Below are 13,675 nucleotides of genomic sequence, written 5' to 3'. Positions count from 1 at the left end.
CATTATTATTTGCATTTTTTCTATAATTTTTTGATAAATTCTAATAAAGTTTGTCGTATGATTTTTTTTATATTTTACAATCAAAACTATAGAAAGCGTAACTGTTACAAAATCTTCTAAAAATATATGTTTCAGAGAAAGTCTATTCAAAAGTGATTGTTGGTTGCCCGCGTTTTCTTATTTATACCTATATTGTTTACTGCCCCTTTCAGTGGAGCGGCCGATTACAAAACGGTCCACTAGAGTGGATTACGAGCAGCCGTTCAGGACGGATGCAATTTAAAATGTAGGCGTGATCTTTTACTAAGTCATTTGTAACAGATACTTTGATTAAATCTGCAAAAAGGTTTTTTCATGGTGGTATCCCATTTAAAAAAAGTATTTTTCTTTCTCTTTAATTGGAAACGTTTAAACGTAATATTCAGATTCTCACGCCTGGCTTGTTTTGACCATTTTATGAATCAGTAATTATTATATCTTATATAAAATTGCAGTAGATAATCACATATTAGATTCTCATTGTTTTCCCTAAACTTACGTATAGATATCAAGGTAAATCATTAAAATATATCCTAGCTAGGTCGTAAATAGTAACATTTATTGATTGTAGGCTATTTTAGGGTTAAATTTGCAGCCAAATAGACGCCGAAAAAGCTAGTAACAATTAATTTTATTAACATATATAAAGAAATGTAGACGCTGCTATCAAGCGGTGGAATCGAAAAGTCAGAGTCTTTGTTGGCATGTCGAGTTGTATTATTGTCGGCTGTGATTTCAGTGGAGCAGCTGGGATTTTCCGAAATGTATTTTTATAATGCTCTTTGAATGACCCATTGATGTTTCTCGCTCCTCTCTGCTGCTGTAATTCTGTAGCTAAATGTCACATATTTTATAATATTGCTTCGAGACAGCTTTATCGAATCGCAGATTCGACAAAGCTGCTTACGCAAACTTTCACGCATTCAAGATAAAGTAAGCAAGTCAAGTAAGAAGTTTATTGTTCATACACCATTTCACAGAACGTCAATGCTTCAGTAGGCTGGACAGAACAGCAAAATGGACAACAAGCCGCCGATGCAATCATCCAGACTGTAAGATCAGTATACCCACTTTGTGAGATGGTAACCTACTTGTCTCTTAGCTGCTTGAACTGTCCTGAGACACCGATCGTACCTGTACGTATTATTTTCATTATTGATGTTTTAGAATCTCTAGCAGTATTTATAATTTAGTCAGTTTGTATCTGATGTTTATTTTGTTATTTTTTAAGCCGCTTATAAAAACTCGATAATCAAAACACACAGAATATAACTAACCTCTATCTTTAGTAACAATACACTGTTGTACTCATCCGTAAACTAGAAACGGAAACGTTGTTGAGACACGATCAAAGTAGCTGCAGAAAAAAAAATTCACGCCAGAGAAAAGAACAGATTGGTTTGATGAGGAATGGAGAACACAGAAGAAATATATGGAAACACTCAGCAAGATTCGTTGAAACAGTTGGGAACGCTTACTGGAGAAAGCTAAGGTCCACCAAGGGCTATATAGCCAATGATAATGATGATGAGTTGAGCTCAATAACGAATGTACAGTTCAAAAATTTAGATCAAACCTTTATAAAAACCAAAAAATATATTTTAAATATAGATGCAAACACTTCCGAGTGCTGCTATATAACGTAGATAATATTAGGAAATTATAGTTTAAACTATAATGTATGATCTTGATGTACCATTAGTCAAAGAAGTTCCAAAGGCCAATATGAGACTCCCAGTGTTTTGATTCCAGAGAGTATGGTGGAGCTGAACTTCTGCAATTCATGCATCTGTGAAAATACGAAGCATTTTCTGAGGGCTGAAACAATGAGCAATTTTCTTCATACATAAAAAGAACGATCATCTACTGTCTGAAAAATATCAATGGTTCACTCTACTAAGCCTAGCATTATAGGAGTCTAACAATATGGATTTGTGAGACAGTGCTCCACAGTAGAGCAAATATTCATCAATTAAAAATGTATGAGATCAACGTGGACACGTTTAAAATATATACTCATTAATAAAGGTAAAGTATAGTACGAGCCAACTGGAAATCCATCAGCTTACATCAGCAACTGTTCATAAAGAAATACAGATCCCATTATAAGCAAACCTTCACAAATATTCAAGAAAAAATAGAAAAAAGTTTAATTTAAACACCGAGCGTAGAAATTTAAATGTTACGTTATTAAGATATAAAAAATCGGCAGGTCCATTGAACTTTTTGTTTTACCAGCCAATAGATGTTTTTAGAATACCTGTCATGAATACACGAATGAAATTTAATATAAAATTAAAAACGTAATAGAACAGTCTGTAACGTTTTGGACCAGTAACTCTGAGATTGCGGGCTCGAGCCTTGGTAGCGACACTCTGATTTTTATTTATAAAAAAGCGCTACTATTAAAAAAAACGGTTGTAGCTGTGTAGTAACATATATTGATTATAAACTATTTACACATAATAAATTATATATAAAAATATAGATGTACCAACTTCCAGACTCATAAGTCTCAGTTCATAAAGCTTAGTAGTATTTTATAATATATTTCACAATAATTTTAATAAACATATATTATTAGCGTAGTATATAATATATATAATTATATTATCCAGCAACTTGCGAGTTCATGCTATAAGCGAGGCACAATCTACATGATCGAACTTGCTCTGAGGTTATTTGGCCAAAACCTACCATGCGACATTAAATATCCTTTGTTGGATCTGTACTATTCGGCTGATTACAACGATAATCTCTTAGCAGCCACTTTCATGCTAGGAATATCTTCAACTACCGGAAACATGTTCAACATTCATCCAAAAAATATAATCATCGAGGTGAGATTATGAGATTTACTGAAAAATAGAAATACAATAATATTATTATTTTTTATAACCATGTATTATTTTATTTTTAGACTCTCAGATTCATGACTAGAAACAACGCCACCAGGTGCTGTTGCGCATCGAGAGCTAGACGTCTGGCAGAACTATGCGCCCTCCACAACTCAACTGCAACTACGAATGGTCAACAAATCATCGACACTATATATTTAGCACCTGAATGTAGGCGCTAGCCCAATACGCTACAACGGGAAACAATCAACATACATATATGAATAAACATTGTTATACACTAAACTCAAAACTGTCTGAAAAAGTCTGGAAATTGGTGACTTTAGTGTTTATATAAGAGATTATCGTTAGGTTTGAATTGAATAAAAAATAGTATGTGATAAACAAATAATACGAATAAATATACTATATAAATAAAAAGCATTTTTTTTAATTAAAATGTATATTAGGATTTTATTTTTTGTGGTAGGCGCTTCTATTAAATATCGGTCCAAGGATAGGAACGATAGCAAGCCCTTTAGAGTACAATCCATGATGTATTTTTATTCATTGGAGTCCTGGTGTAAGCCAAGATATTTGCCTCTAGATTTGTTTTTTATTTTTTTCTTATCGACATGAAACTAGTTCTAAAAATAGCTCTTGAATATTTTCAGCTAAGCATGATGGTCAACCTAATCTACTATATTGTTTCAAAATGGCAGATATTAAAAAAAATAATAAAAGCGTAACTTCGTTAAAAAATATTAAAAAAGTAAAGAAGTGAAAATTGAAACAAAATTTTATTTTAAATTAAAAAAAAATGTTTTTATATAACTTTATTTTTTTCATAATAACATAAAATCTATTTTAATTATCTCGAGAAAGTATGTTAGTTAATTATTCCAATTAAAATAGTGACCATTAAAAAAACTCTAAAACTAAAAAAAGTTAAAAAATTAAAAAAAAAATATTTTTAAAAAAACATGGTATATATAATTTTTAAAACTAGTAACTACACTTAATATAAATCAGGATAACTAAAGCGGTTTGATTTATTAATAAACATTATAAGTCAGTATTTCAGAACAACAATAGCCACCCAGACTTTTTAAAGCCAATAATTAGAACAAAAACTATTTACTTCATTAAATTCGAGACACTTTTAAAAACATTACTTCCCTAGCATCAAATAAGCATTGTTTATAATTATAGGACAACCATCTTGTAACAAAAACTTTTACAAAATATTTGATTTGGAGGTTGAGCTAAACAGAAACGCGATTGGCTTTTAATTTGCATTATTTCATATTCATCCAAGCTTTCTTAAAGGATCATTAGAAAAGATGTGACCCTGGATATAAGCAGAATCTCATCTGACGCAGATTTTCGATTTAAAAAACGATTACTGGAATTGCATTGATGGTTTTATACAAATCGTAATACTAAAATTAAAATTTTATAAAAAATACTAACAATTTTTCTACTTCTACATCCAACTTTTATTATTTATACGTATACATATATTTATTATCATATAAATAAAAATATATATATCTGTAGAAATAAAATCAGTAATGAATTTTATGAATAAATAGTTTTTAAGACACTAATAATACGTAAATTGGATTATTTTGCTCTGCTAAAAAAGTTTTTCAACTAGCACTTTTTTAGTCGTGATTTATTTTAATTATCATGTTTATTTATTTATCATGTAAAATCGTGATACTTACAATTTTAATTTATATTTCATGATAATGTATAAAAAAAGATAAGATTTCATTAAATGTACAAAGTCTTGTGAGGTTCTATAATATAATTATGATGACAAGATAATGAAATACTAAAAATAAGATAAAGAAAGATATACAATAGCTAGATTCGACAAAAACATCCGAATTGCATTATAAACTTAACAGATAAAATAAAACGGCTGCGAAAAAAATAATGTACTAAATATAAGATTTAAACCCGTTAAATTTAAACAATGCCACCCAAAAATAAGCAATTGCTTTTTATTCTCGCTCGTCTAATACATTATTCATCGCAGAAGTATTAAATTCCAACCGCAGATATGTCTTCGAGAATCACGATCGCGTCCTCTTTTGCTATTCGTTTAGACTAGGATGTCCGCACTGTCCGATTCGCCTTTGATTGTGGACATCCGGCTCCTTAATACGCTGCTATTGCACATTGGTCAGTTGAACCGGACCAGCTCCTCGTAGCTAATAATTAAAATTATATAATTACATTTAATACGAAATTATTATTTGCTGAATATTTATTTACATGTAAATAATTAAAAGTACACATATTTGTTATAAATTGGGCCAAAATATTTTTTTTTGATAATTAGTACTTTATTATTTAACTCATTTAATCATTTGTGAATATGGTTATTATTTTTTTAAATAGTTTAAGCTTTGTTTTATTTTTTACATTTTACATTTATAATATATTATGTACAATACTATATTTTTAAAAAAGAATAATTTATTTAACAAAAATATATATTTTATTTTATAAATATTTTATATTTTCATACATATCTGAAATTCAGATACAAAATAGGAAAATGTACCGCGAGCAAATAGGAGATACGATCGCATTTAATTTACGTGTTTTTTAATATTAAAAACTAAATTAATATACGTGTTTCTAAATCTTATTATTTGTGCTATGAAAAAAAAATAAGATGCTGAAGCACATTTTTGGCAAAATAAAAAACATGAACGCGAAGACAACGTAAATATACGTATATATAATATATTATGTATTTTCATCTATACAGATAAAATCTCCAAATTCATCATTTTACAAATTAATTTTAAAATTTTATGTTTTTTTTTCTTTCTTACTGTATTATTTTGTATTGTTTTTTGATCATCGTGCCGATTTATAGTAACCTGTTAGGTCACAATAAATAAACAAGCTAGTCCCTCATTATAGCAAATTGATTAACACCAGTGCGATTAGCACAAGCAACCCATTCCTTCCGATTTTGATATTTAAACTTCACTGTCTGGTAATTTCCTATTTTTTACAGTAGCCTTAAATTTAAAATTACTGATTACTTAATATATATTTTTGTATACATATTTATTATCATGATATTATTAACTACATAGTTAATGTGTTTACTATTAATAATAATAACCTCACGACCTGATAAGGGATAACTATAAAAAGTGCAGTTTATTTTATAGAATTATCAGTTGAAAATTGACTCGACTAAACGCAAAATGGAATTCTACCAGTACTCTTACTATGTATTTTACTGCACTATTTTAGTGCTAAGCCTCTGTAATTAAACAGAAGGAACATAGAGTGGTCATGCAGAATCTTTTGAAACTACCATGACGGCATTTTACGGATTTGCTGCCTTTTTCCATGCTAACCATAGGTAATTAAAACATCAAATATCAATTGAAAAATATAATTATTATTTAATTAAAATGTTACAGCTCAATGATGCTCTACTACAAAGATTGTGCTGAAAAAAATCTGTCGAATCTTGAGACAGATTCGCAGTCCCTTCTGTATTATCACTACATTCACGCAAATAAGGGCATTGGTTTCTGTGTACCGAATGATGATTATTATTATTCATCGAATAATGATTATTATTATTTAATACTTTACACAATGGCAGTCATTAATATAATTTATTTTTCATTATTTCCGTATGCCAAGGTGATTTCTTACAACGAGCCGTATACCACAATATAGTTTTGCAGCTTCAAGCTTTGACGTTTGTCATAATGTTTTCCAAATTAATAATTGTTTCCCATTGTTTTAAAATCAATAAATAAATATATATCAAACATATTTTACTTGTTATTTATTCTTTACCATAAATATGTTTTTCTTGTATTTTTACTTAGCATATTTAATACAATCAATAATAATTTGATGAAAATATTAATCGACTGAAATGCAGCTGTCGATTATTCAACAACGATTATGTCAATAACTTGTGGAGTATAAAAGTTTTAAATTTAAATAATTTTATATGTACTATATGTAGTTTTTACAATAGAAAGACTAATTTTATAATATTAAGTACTTAACCATTTGATATAGATAACTAGTAGTTGATTCGTATTTATGAAAAAAAGTTGATAAAAACCTTTTTGCAGTTTTGTAGAATGTAAAGTTATAAAGATTTACTATCGTCTATTATTTTTTATAATCATACCTCGTATATAGCAGAAGTTATTTAAAAAATCTCGTAAGAATAATACTAAAAAATAAGCTGAGAAGAGAAAAAATCACAAACGTTAATGTATTAGAATTTTTTTCAATTAAAAGTAGCGTATAATATTCTACTAACAATTTATTCAGAAATACTATACAATTGCTTTATGCAAAAAATAAACTAAAAATATGTATTTTAGTTATGGCAAAAGAATTAAATTTAATAAAAAAACAACCAAAGATATTTTACTATGTATTTTTTATATATTTGTAGATACTTAATAAAGTAAAATAATATTGATACGATTATGTATCAGTACGTTTATAAGGTTTGTTTGTAATATTTTAATAAAATTATTAAAAAATCACAGTTTTTAAGGTCCGATCTGATCCAATATATTATATGGTTCTAACCTTTGTCTCAGCGTTTTTATTTCTGTTTTTTAAGACCAAGTTTGTATTTGTTAATTTTTTTGTGCAATTGAGAACGCGGCATACAATTTGTATACGTTAGTTATACGTAGTCTCCGGGCGTTTTTGAAGTGGTTTCAACTTTGGATTCTAGACGTAAAGCTGGATCAGGGGATGCGAAGAGAGAAGCGGCAGATTTTGCGATCTTATATGGTCTGTTTTTTACGTTTTATGATGTAGTTTTTTACACAGATCGTTGATCACTATAACAGAATATAAACTGCCCTTTAGGTGGCAATCCTGAATGCACGTGTTATTTTTTCTTGAAGATGTATGGCAGCTACGTAACAAACTTCCTTTTTTTGTCTTAGACGTTTAAAACCTGTCTTTATATATTATATATATAAATTTCTGGCACTGGCTTTTTCACTGAGATATTGGGATTCACACGCCAGTTAATTTGGCTAAAAGATTTTCGACCGTTTTTAGAACTCCTGATTTAATTCCTCCATTTTGCGGTCCAATTGTTGACTATATAAATCGTTCAATTGATAAACCCGACAATATTTTATTATTTAAAAAATAATAAACCATCCTTTAAATGTTAATAATAATTTGATATTATAATAATATGATTAAATATGCTTTTCATAATACAGTATCAAACTTAAAAATTATCTGTATAGTCAAGATTCTGACTAGGGATTGCAATACTGGTAATACCGGTATTGTGGAAAAATAACTTTCAGTAATACCGGTATTGGAAAATTAAATATTGGTATCACAGAAAAATTTTCAAATCCGTTCATTTTAGTTGCTAACAATGATATCTCCTTACATTTAAAAATATATTACAGCATAAACTAAGTAATAAAGCATTTAATTTAATAAATGGACATTATTTCTTTGCTCTTTTATTATTACCGATTTATAAAGAAAATAATTATAATTTCAATACAGGTAATACCGGTATTGTCTGTTTTTCTCTCGGTAATAACGGTATTGAAAAGTAATTTGAGTAAATTTAGATAACGATCTATTAAAAAAATATTTATTGTGTTCTTTGGGTTGAGAAAAAATTATCTCTAAAAATAGTCAGTAACTTTTGAATCGTGATATATTATAATTACCTTAATATGTATAGAATCGTGTTATACTATTTTTATTTTTAATTCGTGTCGAGTGAAAAATAAATAAAAAAGCATTGTTAACTACTTATATTTTATTATTAAGTAATTAATATAAAAAAATATGCTATTAATTTTAAATTTATATAGCAGGGGTAAATAAGTCTAAGAAATCAGCAAAAAACAGTGAAATGACACATACCAATTAATCGGTATATGTAGTGTAGAGAACACCAGCTATACCAGTGTTTCTCAACTTTTTTTGGCCATGTTTAGGTATGTTTATAATCGAAATCTATGTGACCTAAAAATATCGCATACATAAAAGAAGGAAAAGATTGTTGATGTACCAAGGAAAAAATCATTAAGAAATTGTTAAATAAAAAATGATGGAGTGCATTAATTATTGTAAAATAATTTTAGTTTTGAATAAATTAACCCAGTTGTAACGTATTGGATTTAAACTTGTCAGGTTACAACGGAAGATTCATAAAAAATATTTTTATTTTGCGCCTTGCAGTTTTATTTAAAGGCGTAAACATATAATATTTCGTTGCTAGGACCACTAAACGGTGCAATTGGCTCACCAATATCCACATCTGTGATTTTACAGAGTCGTCTCGAATAAAGAATATAAAAGATGCGACACTTTGTCATATCCTTAAAAACCAAAAACATTTTTAATTTAAATTCATCGCATATTTAATTTAATTATTCCCATTAGCGACAAATTAAAAATGTGGAAGTAATGTGGCGAATTAGAAAGATTAAGAATTATCATAGATAATAAACCAAAGAAAACTCTTTTAATTCAGTCACGTGATACAACACCCCAAACATATCAACTATCTTCTGAGGAAAAATCGAATTAAGAAGAAGATAAAAATCTTGTCTGAAGAATAAGTAAGAGGTGATAATGTTGAAGCTCGTAATTTATACAGTGAATTTTAGCTTGAAGTAGAAGACAGGTTGGCCAATATTTCAGTCTTGTGCTTTCATTATATTTTTACTGTAGTCTTCAATTTAAAACCACTGACTACTTAATATTTTTTTAATATACATATTTATTATCATACTGTTAATAGCTATATTGTTAATGTATAATATATAATAATAATAAAATTAAATCTCACGAACTGATATGGATTGACTATAAAAGTATAGCTTATTTTGTAGAATAATCAGTTGCAGCTTGACTTGACTAAACGCAAAATGGAATTCTACCAATATTCTTGTTATGTATTTTACTGCACTATTTTAGTGCTAACCCTCTGTTATTAAACAGAAGGAACATAAAGCGGTCATGCAGAATCACCTGAAACTACCGTGACCGCATACTGCAAAAATGCTGCCTATTTCCATTTTAACCATTGGTGAGTAAACCCTCAAATTACAATGTAAAAAATAAATTAAGAATTAATTAAAATTTTGCAGCTCAAAGATGCGCTACTACAGAGATTTTGCTGAAGATAATCAATCGAATCTGGAAACAGATTCGCGGTCACTTCTCTACTACCATTACAGCTACGCAAATAAGGGCCTTGGTTAATGTGTACCGAATGATGATTATTAATATTCCCCGAATAATGATTATTATTATTCAATACTATACACAATGGCAGTCATTAATGCAATTTATGTCTTATTATTTTCGTATGCTAAAATGGTTTTCTACAACAAGCCGTATACCACAATCTAAGCTTTGACTTTTTCGTAATGTTTTTAAAATGTCACTTTAAAATTAAATCACTTTCCAAAAAAATTGTTAAATAAATTATGAATAAAATTATATAAAAAATAATATTTTTTGACTTATTTTTCACCATATAATATTTTTTTTAGCAAGCTGATCTATTATAATTGTCAAAAAAATATTTTGATGATTTAATAAAAATTCGTATTAGAACACGAAATATGTTAATCAAAATGTAGTTAGTTACATATATGTATAATAAAAAAGAAGACGTATATCATCTGTAATAGTAATTTAAACGTTTATTCCTATGAACTTGGATCATAACTAAAGTGTATGCACGCAGAAATGCTACAAATCAAGTTAGAGAAAACTTGCTTCAGCATAACCACCTCAAATCTGTTTGTAAAATTAAGCTTGTTTTTAAATTAATGGAACAAAAAGGTTTTTGTACTGAGTTTTACTAATGCTTTTCATTAAAACTGTGTATAAAATCTGTAGACAACACAATAAAGGATCAGCATATAAAGTATTTTAAGAAGTAGCTGAATTCAAGAAAGATTGTTTTACCCTTTTTGAAGTCCATTATTTTTCCATATTAAATCCATTGCGCTTTTTTTATCTTTTATTTATAAGTAATTTATTTATAGTATACGCTGTACCCGTTCCAGATATTGGAACCACTACCTAAAAAAACCACCGAAAAATAAAGAATGTTTTACTGTTTCCTTGTAAATAGTATTTAATTAATTGTTTAATATTGTAATTCAAACAACACTAATGATTCTCAACATATTTTTAATCGCATGAAATATTTTATTTATTTTAACTATATGAAACACTAAAAGTATGTATTTATTTTACAATTAATTATACTAGCTGTCGGCACTTCACTATCGTGAGGTACCGAATTTAGCGAATACCGGACCCTCATCTTATTGGGTTTTAAATATTATTTTTTAAATTTAATGGTTGAAATAAGACATTAAAACTATTGTGTAACTGTGCGATTTACAATATAAATGGGAAGAGATCGCACGTGCGCGTGCGAGAGATGTGCGGTTGATCCTAGTGCATTTTAGACTGTTACCCCGTTACTGCTAAAATTTGTACACTACAGACAAATATTTAAGATTTTAAATTTCGAAGAAGTCTTCTATTAAAAATATGATTTTTGATAATGTTTTAAAAAACTCTTCTCTTTGTTTTTCTATTAATAATATTTATTTTACTTTTTTAATAAGCCATGCCTATTGTACATGGCGACGATTTTTTTGTGTTTCCATGTAAATATCTACTATAATATTATCATTCGGTCATCTATCGGTTAACTTCTACCTTGCTTATTTTTTAATGCTTATGAAAGCCTTACTCTATTAGACAAAAATGTACTAGTTAAATATAATTTTTGTAAAAGCAGCTTTTTTTAACCTTGATTTTTAATCAATTTATCTGTGAAAAACAAAAGAAATTGACAGGCTCCAGAAAAACTTTTTTGGTCAGACTCATTGCCTAAAAAAATGTTATTTAATTTATTTAAAGACAATATGTATACAAATTTAAAAACAAAACTTTTTAGATTTAGATTGATGACAATAGCCATGTACGGACTGGGCAAAATTTTTTCCAAACTTAAACTTTCTAGCTAAAAATATCATCGATACTGTTTATCTGGCTCCGCTTTGTTAAATTTTTACTGCATATTTGACGAAAAGGATGTAACATTTTATAAAACTGTATTGTATGATAATTATGAAGTTAAGTTTCTACTTAAATAAATTCGAACGTTCGTTACTTCTAAATTTTAATAAATTTTTGAATTATAGTAATAATGCATATTTATTTTATAAAACATGTGATTTTTATGTGAAGATCATGTTTAAATACATTTAAAAAAATTATAATAAATACGCGTTACAATCAACCCGAAAATATTAGCATGGAACGCTAATGGTTCACGCGATAGAAAAATTGTATTTTTTTTATTGACAGCGAAAGTTTTTTTTCTGCGAAAAAACATTAAAGCAGCACTTTTAGTGGAGTTCCCAGTAAGTAGATATTTATAAAACCATTTTTAATAATTTGTATTGTTTTCAAATGCTTGATAAAAATTTTAATATGAGCATAAGATGTTTTTGTCATCAGCGAATAAAGAAATACTATTATTTCTGTGTGGCTTAGCTGTAAAATCACTTGTAAATATTATATATTTATTTGCACACGTGGATTGTATTTATACTGCAAATCAACTGGCGGTTCATTTTTAACTCTATATATACAAATTATTTGTGAACCGTGTTCATGTAATAATATTCGTTGTATCATTAAATTAAGTAATTACTTTAATAGCTGTTTTTATATAATTATCACGTTCTAAACAACACAAATGATTTATGTTGTTCGACAGCAAATAAAAGTTCTTAGTATATTTACATTTATCTCGTAGTATATTGCCGTTTTAGTAAAAACATGAATTTTAAATTCTTTGTATGGACAATTATTGTTTTGATAAGTTTAACGGTCAGTAAATTATTTAATATTTTAAACATATGTATAAATACATATTTATAATATTATATTAAACTACAGAACGTTTCCTCGAGATGTATCAATGAAAAACTTGAAGATTATTACAAAATTATTGGTTTTAATCCGATTCAAAGGTAATATATTGTTAATTTGATCAAGTATATTTGTTAGATTAATTTTTATTTTAGTTTTTCTCTAGAACTTGCTAAATTTGCAAAATCGTTTATGATTGGAGATATCGCTGATAATGAAATTCAAGGAACTTGTTAACATATAGTAATTAAATTATGAATACGATTATTATTAAAAAATAAAATAATTTACTATACACGAGTGGTGTTTTTTATTCTAATATAAATAATATATTACAACACGATATAGAAATAAAACTACATTATTAAAGCACAATTTATACTTTACAATTAGATAAACATCGCTATTCTTCATGGTTAAACGTTCCTGTAATCAAAAATGTTTTTTTATCAAACTTCGATTATTATTACATTTTTAACAATATTTCAAGTAATGTTACTATATATTTTTAAATTAAAATGATTTTTTTTTGTAATAATACATTTACTAATCGATAGACAATAGAATCTGCTTGTAACGGGAAAGTAAAATGTCCGGATACTATCGTCAAAGGTAATTTTTCAGATCCGTCGATCTTCAAACTGGTAAAAAGGTTAAATTGTGAATCTTTTTATTATAATGTATTAAAACTGAATAAAAACTCATAATTTTTTTTAAGTGATTATGTCAAGAGAACTTGGTCATCGAATATAATTCCACCGTTGTCTCCAAATGCCAAGCAATTAATTGATGCAATATTATTAGATGTAAAT

The 13,675-nt window shown here is 27.6% G+C and overlaps 1 protein-coding gene and 2 long non-coding RNA genes across 3 annotated transcripts in view; 2 read left to right on the top strand and 1 right to left on the bottom strand.

Moving 5' to 3' along the window:
* The first annotated feature begins 2,127 nt into the window (after positions 1–2,127).
* Positions 2,128–4,209, top strand: LOC148236330 (uncharacterized). Its single transcript, XM_088182240.1, has 2 exons — positions 2,128–2,879; positions 2,960–4,209. Exons 1-2 carry the CDS (start codon positions 2,697–2,699, stop codon positions 3,116–3,118), a joined length of 342 nt encoding a protein of 113 aa, XP_088038366.1. The 5' UTR covers positions 2,128–2,696; the 3' UTR covers positions 3,119–4,209.
* Positions 4,210–4,431: 222 nt separating this feature from the next.
* The window catches only part of LOC148236327 (uncharacterized), a 30,248-nt gene continuing 21,004 nt past the window's right edge, over positions 4,432–13,675 (bottom strand). Inside the window, exon 9 of the long non-coding RNA XR_015808981.1 lies at positions 4,432–5,098. This is a non-coding gene — a long non-coding RNA (uncharacterized LOC148236327). The remainder of the gene's footprint in view (positions 5,099–13,675) is intronic.
* LOC148236329 (uncharacterized) lies at positions 5,587–6,614 on the top strand. Its single transcript, XR_015809123.1, has 2 exons — positions 5,587–6,276; positions 6,338–6,614. It is a non-coding gene; the product is annotated as an uncharacterized LOC148236329 (long non-coding RNA).

Source organism: Plectrocnemia conspersa, unplaced genomic scaffold, assembly GCF_051122295.1.
Source record: "Plectrocnemia conspersa isolate PC_06_02 unplaced genomic scaffold, ASM5112229v1 ptg000003l, whole genome shotgun sequence".
Classification (NCBI taxonomy): domain Eukaryota; kingdom Metazoa; phylum Arthropoda; class Insecta; order Trichoptera; family Polycentropodidae; genus Plectrocnemia; species Plectrocnemia conspersa.
This window is presented reverse-complemented; position numbering and strand designations above follow the sequence as displayed.

Excerpts from the sequence above, each read along its gene's own strand:
- LOC148236330 (XM_088182240.1), top strand. The coding sequence starts at position 2,697 with ATGATCGAACTTGCTCTGAGGTTATTTGGCCAAAACCTACCATGCGAC. Across the intron at positions 2,880-2,959 it reads CAAAAAATATAATCATCGAG|ACTCTCAGATTCATGACTAG; the intron begins GTGAGATTATGA and ends TTTTATTTTTAG.